This window comes from Aphis gossypii, chromosome 2 (assembly GCF_020184175.1).
Source record: "Aphis gossypii isolate Hap1 chromosome 2, ASM2018417v2, whole genome shotgun sequence".
Lineage (NCBI taxonomy): Eukaryota > Metazoa > Arthropoda > Insecta > Hemiptera > Aphididae > Aphis > Aphis gossypii.
In genome coordinates, this window is record NC_065531.1 from 50,469,699 (window position 1) to 50,483,073 (window position 13,375).

Genomic DNA, 13,375 nt, shown 5'->3' on the forward strand with positions numbered 1-13,375 from the left:
TTATATCACTAATATCCGTATAGCTAACATGATTTATAATATCGTAAGTGATTTGGAAACATTCCAATAGAAAACTTTTCTCCTAATTGTATTGAATCGTTTACAACATACCTATGCATACAATATTTTGTTTATGACGTCATAATAACTTGACAAATCGAACAGAAAAATAAAAATTTCAAAATGTCCACTATTTCAGAGAATACATATTGATCTATATCAAATGTCAAATATTTTTTATACTTCAAGCAATCATTAACTCGCGTACATAATCTACAAGCATTTTTTTTAAACATATATTATATTTCACTCATTTTGCACTCACTTCTTTTTCAATGTTAAACGTCTTAACGAGTCCTAGTTCCAAAAACATGCTCACTGCCGCCATCAGCATTTCGTCGTCGTTAAGTGAAAAATCATCGAACGTTAGAGAATATAAATTCAACGAATCAGCAGCAGGTACCGGCATGCCCTAAAAAAATATACTTTATTAAATCTTATAATATGGTAGCAGTTTTTCGTTATTATTTCCATTCGATTCTGATAACGTGATTTATTTTCATTTTATGATCGCTAATGGTTTTTTATTTGAAAACGGAGGATTTAACACTTAGATTTTTCGCGGAATAGTATAAAAATATATTTTTCCATATTTCTATAGTTGTCAGCGTCAGTGTAGGTACGTTCTTACCACACTCGACGAGACAAAGCTGTAGGATAATAACAAAATACACTTTTCAATCCGTTTAAATATACGGGGGCATTAAACTATGGAAAAACGGTCTAGAGTTCAATGACTGGGCAGTAAAAGTTTTTTCATTATTTTCACAGTGCACGAATGCATAGAATCTATATCCGGGAATGATAGTGTTTGAAATCGAAGCCAGAAAAGTTTTAAAAGCATAAGAATATTAAAAAATAAATTTACAAGATTATTGAGCGCTTACCAGGATGCGTTCCACCTCTTTATTAGAAGCCGTCGCGTGATAAGATAGGACCTGAAATAAATGAATACAAAAATACGGTTTACAGAACTTTCTGATGGCACATAATATATTTGTTTTCGCACGCCCACGCGATGATCTTACTTCAATAGAGACTTTTTGTCTGGCCATCGCCTTTTCCACTTCACTATACATGAGTGTGTTGTGTATTCCCAGTCCACAGAATATTGTAAAAGCCTATGAAACGTGTTTTATAATTATAGCCATAAGTAAATTACACACTGCGCATCCGTGATGTTAAATATTTTTTTTTATAAATAATTACAGAAAATATCTTACCTCGAACAACTGTTCGTCGTAATCGTCGAATGGCGACGAATTCAATTTGTTGATTATACTGGCGACACCTAAAATGTATTGTCAGCGTTAGTTAAACGAAATATACGATGCAGTAATTGAATAACGAGTGCAGAACAAGTAATAAAAAGATGATAATATGATTATTATTCGGAGGAGCTCGTTCCGAGTCAAAGTCGCTCTACGACTGGATATCTGTGTATTATCCACAGACACCACGTGTGCTTACGTCTGAACACCCGGAAAATCGATCGCAATTTAGTATTGCCTTATATACTTTCGGAAATCGAATGCAACGCGATAATAACTACGACCAGACAATGATAATGTGATAATAATTCACTATAACACACCAGCACACGATATCCGAACGTCGAACTCACGCTATTTGCAGACGTACGGCGACCGCTCGCAATCGGACGTGATATCGTTACACATTCAATTATCGTAGGTACAATAATATCATAGAAGTTATTGAATACTGAGCACAACCACCGAATTTATATTTTATGATTGTAACTGACAAGGAGAAGTGATTAACAACACGAAGGATTCTCACAGGGTATTGTTCTATTGCAGGACCTCGGGGTACTGTGGTATAATATGCGTCTACACTCTACGTTATTTACCGCTCGAGTACCGTAGTAGAGTCTCTGGGGGGTGATATGAACACTAAATCATTCACCATACATTTTATTTTCTCTCGATATGAAAAAATAATTTAACTTAAAAACTTAATTCAAATTTCTCTTGGATAAAAATACGCGTAAAAATAGTTTGGTAATAATTGTTTTCAGATCAGGTTGGATCAAATCAATGCTTCAAAAACATTATGACTATAAAACTTATGTTTCACCAATTAACTAATATACGTTACACAATGGCTTTTTAGAATTATTGAGAAAAAATAGTTGATGGAGTATTCAATTATATTAGTTGTAAAATCAATTTTCATTATACAAAATAGATAGTTCTAAAAGTGATTGTACATTTTTTACTATTTAATCTATTTGATATGATGTTATAGTTATTATTATTACAAGATTTGTGTACTATTTCAAATAAGTTAAAGTATGAAAAAAAACTGTTTGAGAACCACAACTGCATAACTCTGGCCATATTTTTTTAAGCAAAACGTATGAATTTATACTCTTCATAGCGATGAGTAATAATCCATTTCACCATATCAATTGTTTGGTAACACGATTATACATACCTGGGTATATGTGATCAAAAAAAGGGAGTGTGTTATTTACGATGTAATATAAACTGTACTTACCAATTATTTGGTCGTTTTTGTTCCTGATAGGCATTGCCAACAATGAGTTGATGCCTGAATCTACGATTCCCTCGCTGCACTCATGCTCGTTAATGTTCAGAACCTCCCCTGAGCAAGCCACCCTCTCGGCAAGGCTTTCCAGGTACCGTGACACGTTCTCGCCTTCCACCTTTTGCCTAGAACTATTTTATAAAAGCGATATTGAATTGGTAACTGTTTGTGACGGTGTATAATTATTTATATATTTTTATATTAACTAAGGGTTAAAATACTTTATATTATAAGATGTATCAAAATAATATGTAATAATTACCTAAGTTATGAACATTTTATTTCAGTTTAAAACAACTAATCAAGATATATGTTGTATATAATATAGGTATATGGATTATTTTTGCTTATAAACGGTTTTCACCAACAACAATATTATGTTCCTAATTAAAAAATTAATAATTATAGACACTTAAAATACTTTCACCAAGTATTTCTATTATCATTTAAGACATGATATAATTAAAAAAAAAAAAAAAAAAATGCTTCTTTGAATTGTGTATTTAAATTTATTTAAAATAATCTACTTTTTTTTAAGTTTTTTCCAATTTTTATTATATGATAAAATGTTTATACTTGAGTAAAAAAGCTTAAAATTTTATAAAAAGTTTTGATAACAGTTGTAAGTTTTCGTATCCTAATCAAAAAAATATTAAAAATAAAAGTAATTAAGTAAGATTTTTTTATAAGTGTTTGAAAATTAGTTCAACCTTCCGTATTTCTAACACAAAAATTAATTATTCATGCCAATAGAAATATAAAATAAAATATCCTTAGAAATATAGGTTAACCAGACTCCGTTCAGAATCATGTTTTGTATATGACATGATTTATCATCGAATTCAAATTTAAAACATATTTTACAGTGACCTATTTTAGACAATTAAAAAATATTATAGAAAAGCGACTTCCTCATTTTTTACTCAATACTTATAAAATAAAACATAATATTTTGTGTAATTTTTTTTCAAACATTTGAAATATGTATCTTATAATTTTTAATAATTCGAAACATATTTGTTTTGAAATTAAGCAAAATATCGTAGAATTAGAATGAATTAATTTTTTTTTAGGATTATAATACTTAATTGTATATATTATACATAATAGTTTTATACAAATTATCATAAAAAATACATATTAAAATCAAAATTGATTAAAATTAAATTCAATCTTATTATTTTTTTCCAATTTAAATAACTTTATAATAATATACTTGCTTTTATTTTAACAAATGCCAAAAATATAACTAGTTCTAATTAATTTAGTTAATTTTTATTCAATTTAAATTTATATGTATATATTTTTAAATATCTCCAAAATTTCAAAAATTAAATTGCAAAAACATTTTTTTTTTATCGTAATTATCTAAAAGATTGGAAAACCTGTATTTAAGTATAAATCGAGTATTACAGAACTTCTAATGAGTAATAGTGATATTGGGCTTAAAACGTTTAAGACTGTGTTGTAACTATTATTTATATATATTATGTATTAGTTGTACATAGTTCAATCATACTTTTTAACGTTATTTTTTATGTTGTGCTTAGGCGAATTCAAGTCGAACAGCTTCGAGAAGCTGGTACTGTCACATGACTCATCTACGAGCAACACGGCCGCCCTTTCGCATTTCAAAAGCCTTTGAGCTCTCTGCATTATCTTCATTATAACTTTGTCGATAGAAGTTTGTTCTTCAAACAGATCGTGTACCACTTCCAACAAATTCTGCAACGACGTCCGTTAGAATGTTTTTAAACATCTCGATAAAATCAACACTTCCTGTAACTCATCAATAACTTACCCTGTTTCGATCATATTCGGCTCGGGAATCCTCGACGATTTGCGCGTTTGTAATGGCTATACCGACAAACTGTAAATACGTCTCGAAAAGCTGTAATACCAGAAATTGTGATTAAATAATATTATCGTTTTAGAACCTTACACGACTGTAATGTATAGATTAGACCTGTTTATTTAGTTAACTAAACGTTTAGAGTAAGACAATTGGATTATTTCGATCCTAGATTACAATAAGTCCTATTTCGTCAAATATCATACCTCTGTTTGCGTTTTTTGATGGTACGTACTGCGTACTATTGAAGCTAATCAATAACTATACAAACTAATTTTTAACATCCGGGTGTCTAAAATGAATGTAAAAATCATTAAATTTTAAAACAATAATCATATCGTTATTAAATTGTTCCTTGAAAATGTATATGGTTTATCCAATCAAATTTTGAGTTTTTGAGTTCTTTAAACACCTTGTGTTCACAATCAATAGTTAACGAATGATTAATTATTAAGACATATTATAATGACCAGCTCAAAATATAACTTTCTTATTAATATTATAGAAAATATATTCTATTCAAAATCAAGTTCTTGACATGAAAGTATATGGAATCGTTTAAATTAATTTAATCGATTAAACTTCGTTAGTATTACTATGATTATAATTTACGACCGTTTGGAAGCAAAATCAAATCACCATTAAATATGTATAACAAACATATTATTAATTATTATAATGAAAAAACTGTATAGTATTCCGTAAAATAATGTTGACATTGTCGTATAAAAATAAAATCGTGTTTGAATTATTCATAGTCAATGACATTATTATAATGCAGGAATGTTTAGGTTATGATAAAACAATAAATAATTTGAAATATACATATATGTCTCAATATTGTTATTAAAATATATTATTAGCTAAGTCCGCACAACTGATGACATTTATATAATATGTATTAGCATTAAAAAACACGTCTTGCGATTAAGCCATGTCTATTTCAAGGAACTACGCGTAGTTAACAAAAATCAACAATTCAATAACACGACAATCACGTAGTACGGAATCGTATATTTTGTATCATTGGCCAATACATCGTCGTAGGTCAAGTCTTTATCGGAGTGATATATCGACAGCAAAAATCACGTTAGCATATAATGTTATAACGTTTTCCGATCACAAACCGGCAGTGGCGACGTAATTAATTCGACAACATGACACACACGCATTATAAGTTTACGTTATGATTTATAGATTTATATTAAATTTATAACAGAGCAGCAACAGAAAAATTGGCCGGAAAAGTTTGTAATTACTTATATTTGGTTGTGTATAGGTATCTGTTATAAGTATTGTTTGTGTGTATTTACGAGAAAGACCTGACTGCTGCACTACTGCTGCATTGTGTTTACAACAGTACATAATATGTCTCTAAAAGTAACTCAGAGTCGAAACCACTCGTAGAAGTTTCCAAGCCGATTCAAAAATATTTACCTTTTCATCCATGCTGGTGAAATGCCCGTCGTCCTTGTCCGGGTTCTTGTTGTTAACCTGCGCCACCGCAATTATCTCTTCGTACGAATTTTTCACCGGCATGCACAATAACGACGAAGTGTAGTATCCCATTATGCGGTCTACCTCGTCGTCAAATCTCGGATCCTAAAATTTCATATTTTAGGACGACATTGTTGTATGTTATAAAATATGTACAGTGTACACATTATGAGTTTGGGAGAAAAAAAAATCGAATTTTACGAGTTTCCCAATGTAACATATTATTATAATTTTATAATTACAAATATATTGCCGTATATCGTAGTGAATATTTTCATTTTTCACTATTCCAATTTTCGCTGTACAAACGAATTTAGTCTATGTATATACATTTGTATAAGCAAATGAATAACTTACAAGTACAAAGAAATAACAGAAATAAGAGTCCAGTGTGATGACAAAAAAAAAATGAATTGCAATTAAAATTAATCGCACGTACATATTATTACTATTTCTTTTAAGCAAAAAAGTTAATAAATTATTAATTTTATTTTTAGACAAACATCTTTAAAAGTCTTATTTGTCTTAAATGAATAAAATTTACATATTTTACGGGTCGTTCCACTTCAAAGTTATCTTCTAGTTTAAAGAAACGCGTTTGCATAATATTATACTGATTTATATATTGCGATAAATACATTATACTGAGAACGATTGATTTCCAATCGATTAATAAAAAAAAGTGCGAAATTATATTGATTTTTACGATATTATGACTTATATCATAAATATTTTTACGATACCCGAAACATTATTGTAAACATAATTTTTAATAATGATATTAAAATATCACTAATTCCTACCATTAATTTATTGAACGTACTTTAAAAAACAAATAGCCGGATCACAATTTAATATTAATTTATATATATTTTTCAGGATAAAACCGATTATAATACTTTAGTATTGCACGTACTTACTGCTAGTGAAATTATGAATAATCGTAACGCCAAAAACAATAAAACAGCAAAAAAAAAAAAAATTCTGTTATCAATATAATAATATTATACAACGTATTAACCGAAAAATTGTCTAGCTACAGTATTAATTAAACGGTATTACGTATTTAATACGCGTGACTCCTTTTGCGCTGCGCAAACGGTTCGAAAGTTTACAAAACTAAAAAAATTTATAATTTTTTCAATCGATATTGTTAATTATAAAATTCTAGTACTATACCAATTACTGTCTACCTACGCGCATTTTCACTCAGAAACTTATGAAAAGTAGTAAAGCCACTGTATAGCGCAGTCACGACGGTGGGACGACTGGGACGTATTATAATATACCTTTGTATATCCACAGAAATATTCGTATTCCCCAAACGGGCGAGTGGGTTCGCGTGTATAGCCGTTACGCGGACTCCTTCCACCGTACTCGTTATATATATATATACACACACATTTATATTTATGCACTCGCACAGATGACACAATAATCGGGGGACGGGGTCGGTTGAGATGTGGTAGGTTGTCCAAGATGATCCACCGCGCCGTATAGATATATACGACTGGAATTTCATTAGCCCACGTCGACCATGTTAGGTCGTATATACATACAATATTATATACATATATAAATTTAGCTGTGGCTGTGGGGGGTGGCGTGTATGACCCAGTTTTATTTTTCAAACGCACAAAATACGAAACGTATCAATAAACGTCGATTGTACGGCCTCCAGCAGTATATATTATGGCTGTGTGTAGTAAATTTCTACAAACGTTCGACAGGGATACTGTAAAAATAAATAATAAACAATAAGTAACGTCGATAATAATATAACGTCGTACGAATGATAACGTATACGTAAAAAGGCCAAAAATCTCTCCGAGCTCTCATCGGTATATCGTATATTAATGTAAACCACCAATATAATAGTATACACGCTGTGCACCCGACCGATTTTTATTACGCGATGCTGTATAAACAATATCTGGACGCTTTACGATACGTTGGGCACTAGTCCGAAAAGCTATATATATTCGTGTGTGCATCGTGTGAATTCCGGTGTTTGTCCTCGTGCACAGAACCAACCCTTTCCTTTCCGAACTTTAAAACGAACCAACATATCATAAACTATTTGAATACCGAATGGACATAAAGTAAAGTCAAACTTTTGAAACGTTTACATAAATTAAATTAAAAACGAAAAATTAAATAGACGGTAGTATGTATATGCATTGCAGACAGACCTGGTGATGAAACACTAGATGCAGTTTTACGGGAAAATTTTGAACGCAGATGCGCCGCAGAAAAAAAAAATCATACATTGAGTATAGACAACATCGTTGTTGAACGTGGACACAGTTGTTCGCTTAGTTGTTACGCAGTATTAAATACGACACGTTATCTCTCAGAGGTCGTGAGCGTACCAAGTCATTTTTACGATATATACAAACGTAAAAGTGTTACTGTAAAACCTTTTCGTCGTTATTGACGAGCACTACCGGTAAATCAATTTCATTGTTACAGTACACACGAATGATTAAAGTCCAGTTGAATTTTATTAAAAAATAACCGTTCGGGTCGATGATGTTTTTCACTTAGCAATGATGATTATACATATTTTTTTTTTAACGGCTAAAATATTTTTTAAATAATATAATTATAATGCAGTACATTATGTTCAATCTAACTTATTTTCGAGATAACACTGTTGAGTATAAATTATAAAAACGTATTCATTTAAAAACGTCCTTTTGCATAAATTAGTTTTTCATTTTCCAAAGATTGATTGTTATTTGTTTTAGAATAACGTTTAATGGATACTATAATAAAAAATAAAACGAATAAAACTGTATATTATTATCATAATATGTTTCTCTCGACTGTTGTAAAAATCCTTTTACGTTTTACAGTTCTGCATTATATACAATATTGTCTTTTGCAATTTAATTACAATTAAAAACAAATTAAATTAGTCTATTCCGAGTTGCACTTATTTAAATCATCGCCTATAGTTCCGGGTATTTATTGTACACATTTATGGTAATATTAAGTTCTACAAAAAAAAATTCTTCTTTTATTAATTGTATTGTTTGGCTAAATTGAAAACACATATACCATTTTAATATTTCTTAAAAGCTTCTTTGGAAATATATTAATTTATTTTCATTTTCTTTATCTTTTGCTATTCAGAAATATTATAGATATAAAAGCGGCTGAAAAATAAATTGAATTTTCAAGTACAAACCTAACTTAACCTATACATATTTACTTTTTTTTAAAAAAAAAAAAACCTTGAGAAAAGAAAACAATACAATTTACGATAAAAAAATGTAGGCAAAGTTAAATGTACCCCAAATACATCATACTCAAAGCTAAGAATAACATATATTTTTTCTTGACATTCAATTATAGTAGAATCCTAAGATTTTTGATTTAATGTATATGAACAAAAATATAACACCAATTTTTTTAATAATTGCATACTCTACATGTCATTTAAATCAATATTGAATTAAACAACGTCACCTCAAAATTGAGTGAATTTAAATAAACTTTAAATGTAAACTACTGATCCTTAATCATAGACTTTGTAATAATTGTGCATAAGTAGTATTAAACATAATATCTAATTTTTTTTAAAATTAACAACTTTTAACCTTTGAATGAAGTACCTATTTAAGCATTCACCAATAGTCAATAGTCAATACACATATATCTTACAATAACTTACATAAGTATAAATAACATAAATATCTTTGTACAGTTGCTCGTTAACTATACAGTATACACGTTGTATAAATGTATAATATACATATTTTTTTAAATATTTATAAAACTCAGAACTTATTTCATATAAAATGTATAAACGTTCAATATTCATTTGACGAATTTGTCAAAAGTATACTTCATTATTTAATTCACGTGAAGCTATCGTTGTCAAAACCTGTACTAGTCACAGCTCTTTTTAAAGCTACGCGTAGCTACGGTTCGCAGGAAAAAACAAATTTTAGTTTAACAATTTAAAATGCAAAGATTTTATGTCAGTTATTTCGAATAGCGTAACATTTATTTAATTTCCAATTTATCCACACAATAGAATTCAAAGGTAATGTCAGGAATAATTGTATGTTTATTTGCTCTATAATTACTATTCATTCGTCTGTTTTATTTTATTCGTTAAAAATAGAAAAATCATTTTAGGCAATTAACACGCATATTTATTAATTACAATATATGTAATAATTATTAATTACTCCTATTGAAATGGAATATATTTTAATTCAAAGATACCGAACTTTCAGCTTTTGATTTTTTAAATATTATAAATTCCATTAATTTACCTATGTCGAATTAGTAAAAATACATAACGTTAAAACGCAATATTACTAACTATGAACTAATAGTGGTATTATTGATATTATCGTTTATTATATTTTATATTATACGTATTAAAAAAGTCACATCCCCTACTCCCCAACTACACGTTTTAATAATTATTAATTACAAATAGCAACTATGTGCAGTTCTAGAATATTATTCCATACTCGAAAAATATTTTCGACGATATATTAATATGTTATAATCATATAATTATATATACATTTGTTGGGCAATTACTCGTTTGTGAAAAAAAAAACTTAGACGATTAATTCATCTGACGCGGTGGTTGCCGCCGACTTACCTCGCAGGCGACGTCCAGGTTGACGGTCTCGCCAGTGGACGCGACGTGGCCCAGTATGCCCACGCCCCACGGAATGCGCACCTCGTTGTCGGTGCCCGTGGTCGGGCCTCCGGCAGCATCGCACTGCACGCCGTCCGGCAACAGGAACTGGCCACGGGCGCCACTGTGCACGTCGAACACCTTAGAGACGAGACACCGGCGACGGGATCCTCGCGGAGGCCCGTCCACCAGGAACAGCGAACCTGCGTCGCAGTCCAGCAACACTGTCAGGTCGTCGACGATCTTCTGCGACAGAGACTTGAGGTCCAGGTCGGTGGCGATGTCCCGGACCACCGTCAGGAAGAAGTCCCGTTCGCCCTGCGCGTGCCGCAGGTCACGCTTGGTGTCCACGTTGTGCGCGGACACCGGCCACCTGGGAAGCCGCACCTTGGAGTCGATGAGCAGCGACAGCATGCTGATCGGACTCGGCGGCAACGACGTGAACCTAAATGAGGGGGAGCAGAAAATAATTATATACAGTTGAAATTCATCGCGATCAGGGTCGTAATATTGTTATTTTTAGCGATCGTCCAAATTACGACTTTGGACTACCGAGATTACGTGCTGCAGGGATGCCTTTAGATCATAATATTAGACAGGACGAGGGAGGTACAGTGGGAAGGGATTTATACATCAGTTAGCGAAAATAACGACGAAAACGCCTTAAAATCTTAATTCGATTATCATGTACGTTGTACTGTATTATAATTAATATGATATTATGTTTGATGTAAAACTTCGACATGGTGCATTTAACCACAACGAGTTTCGTTCAATTAGTTAAAAATTACTTTTACCCTTTCTACAGCTGTATATGTAGCTGATAGCTGTATACGAGACGAAAATTTAAGTGCGATTTAAAATAATTATTTAATTTTCATTCGATTGGATTACATTACAATATACTTATACAATATGCCTACTGGTTATTATCAACTTGTTAGACTGAGTGCAGAATTGTCAACAACTGTACCTCAAGACATTTTTCTATTTGCACTATATCATTTATACCAATCTGTCTTTGAAAATAAATTTTTAATCTATTTAATTTTGATTTATTCGGTATGGTACAGTTGTTAACATGATTTTCAATTTGTTTTCCGTGCAAGTATTAAGTACTTTAATACTTTGTGGTAAATTACAATATTCGAATCTAATTGCTTACCGATAGCTTACCTACTTTTAAAGATCAACAACCATAAATTATATGTGTGAACTATCTCAAACTATTTATACGAAATCTCGACTTGATATCATATTAATAACGTCTAGTCACTGTAATTGAAAAAAACTGCTATAAGATAACTGTAACTTTAAGAAATAAACGTATTAATCCTTAGATTACCTATACATATATACATACATAATATATATATATATATATACCAACAATTTTACAAAATATATTAAATATAATATAACGATTACAATAAATAATAGTAATAATTATTATATTAACAAAATTATAATCTTATATTTTTAAACGATACGTGTTTGTATAAAGTTCTTTAAATAGTTCTGACTGTTCTGAGATTAAATATTTTGATACGCTTATAAGTTGTAACGATTAGAGATTAGGATATTTCAATAATGATGAAAATAATTTTTATTTTATTATAACTGGTAAATTATGAATTAATTAATTTTTATTATCAAGTGTCATTATATTTTACACGTTATATATATTTTTGAATAAAACTTTAATCAATAATTAAATTTTGAATTCGATATTTAAATCAAATACAATTTTAATTAAAATTGCTTTGTATTTATAAAAAAATATTACAATAAATTATAAACTTTTCCCAGAGCCATTATGAAATTATGTTAAAACCTGAAACTTTTTAATGGGCTCTATGATTCGTGAATTTATAATTGATCAACTATATATACTATATACAATAATTCATGAATATAAATTGTTTGATTATAAATTTATAATATTTTCATATTCTTAATTAGAATTTTTTCGTGATATCTTTTCTATATTATTTATTTATTTTTTTTTTTTTGAAGACCCATTTGATTCGATTCCTTACAATATGTTAGTTGTACATTATACAAAGATATCATGTTTTTATAAAAACATATTATTTACATTTTGAACCTTTTAACCGTTTATAGTAATTTGATAATGGATAGTGAAACAGACATGAAATTGCTAGCTGTTAACCCGCAGATAATTGAACGATCAACATATTTAATGATTGTACAGTAGGTATTGTGTAATAATATATACACAATAAATCAAATAAACTAATATAAAACTTTAAAAAATGTTTCAGTACGATAAACTAACCAATAAAATATAATACAACAATGGTCTGTCAGCCGTAATTAACACGAGAACAAACGGCGGTGGACCAATACAACTCACGTGTGACCGTGTTGAGTGGCAGATTTTATCCCCAAGTGACCATATACCGAGTTCGGTAATTATCACACGATAAATTATACGAACGAACCAAGTACCCCGTGTACGTGCAAAACCACTCGGTCACAGCCGCTGTCGAATAATTCACTGATTCTCGTCGGAGACGCTGTACCGTAATGACACGACTATTGTAGCTAAACATCAAAAACACACGTCGACCGACAAACAAATCGCTGGTAACGCCGACCGCTCTAAAATGGGAAACACAATATAAACGCAGAAATAATAACCAGAAGGAATATCACCAGACAATTCAAGTTTGCAGACAGTGTGATTTTTTGATTGACGGTGA

General features: G+C 30.2%; 1 protein-coding gene across 1 annotated transcript in view; it reads right to left on the reverse strand.

Annotated features, from left to right (window-relative positions):
- LOC114125552 (dual 3',5'-cyclic-AMP and -GMP phosphodiesterase 11A-like) overlaps positions 1 to 13,375 on the reverse strand; it is a 102,030-nt gene that overhangs the window by 3,564 nt on the left and 85,091 nt on the right. Inside the window, exons 3-11 of the mRNA XM_027989252.2 lie at positions 10,611 to 11,094; positions 5,921 to 6,085; positions 4,433 to 4,522; positions 4,151 to 4,356; positions 2,581 to 2,762; positions 1,284 to 1,351; positions 1,089 to 1,181; positions 948 to 998; positions 326 to 472 (exon numbers count right to left, since the gene is read on the reverse strand). Coding sequence (XP_027845053.2) covers positions 326 to 472; positions 948 to 998; positions 1,089 to 1,181; positions 1,284 to 1,351; positions 2,581 to 2,762; positions 4,151 to 4,356; positions 4,433 to 4,522; positions 5,921 to 6,085; positions 10,611 to 11,094 — 1,486 coding nt within the window. The remainder of the gene's footprint in view (positions 1 to 325; positions 473 to 947; positions 999 to 1,088; positions 1,182 to 1,283; positions 1,352 to 2,580; positions 2,763 to 4,150; positions 4,357 to 4,432; positions 4,523 to 5,920; positions 6,086 to 10,610; positions 11,095 to 13,375) is intronic.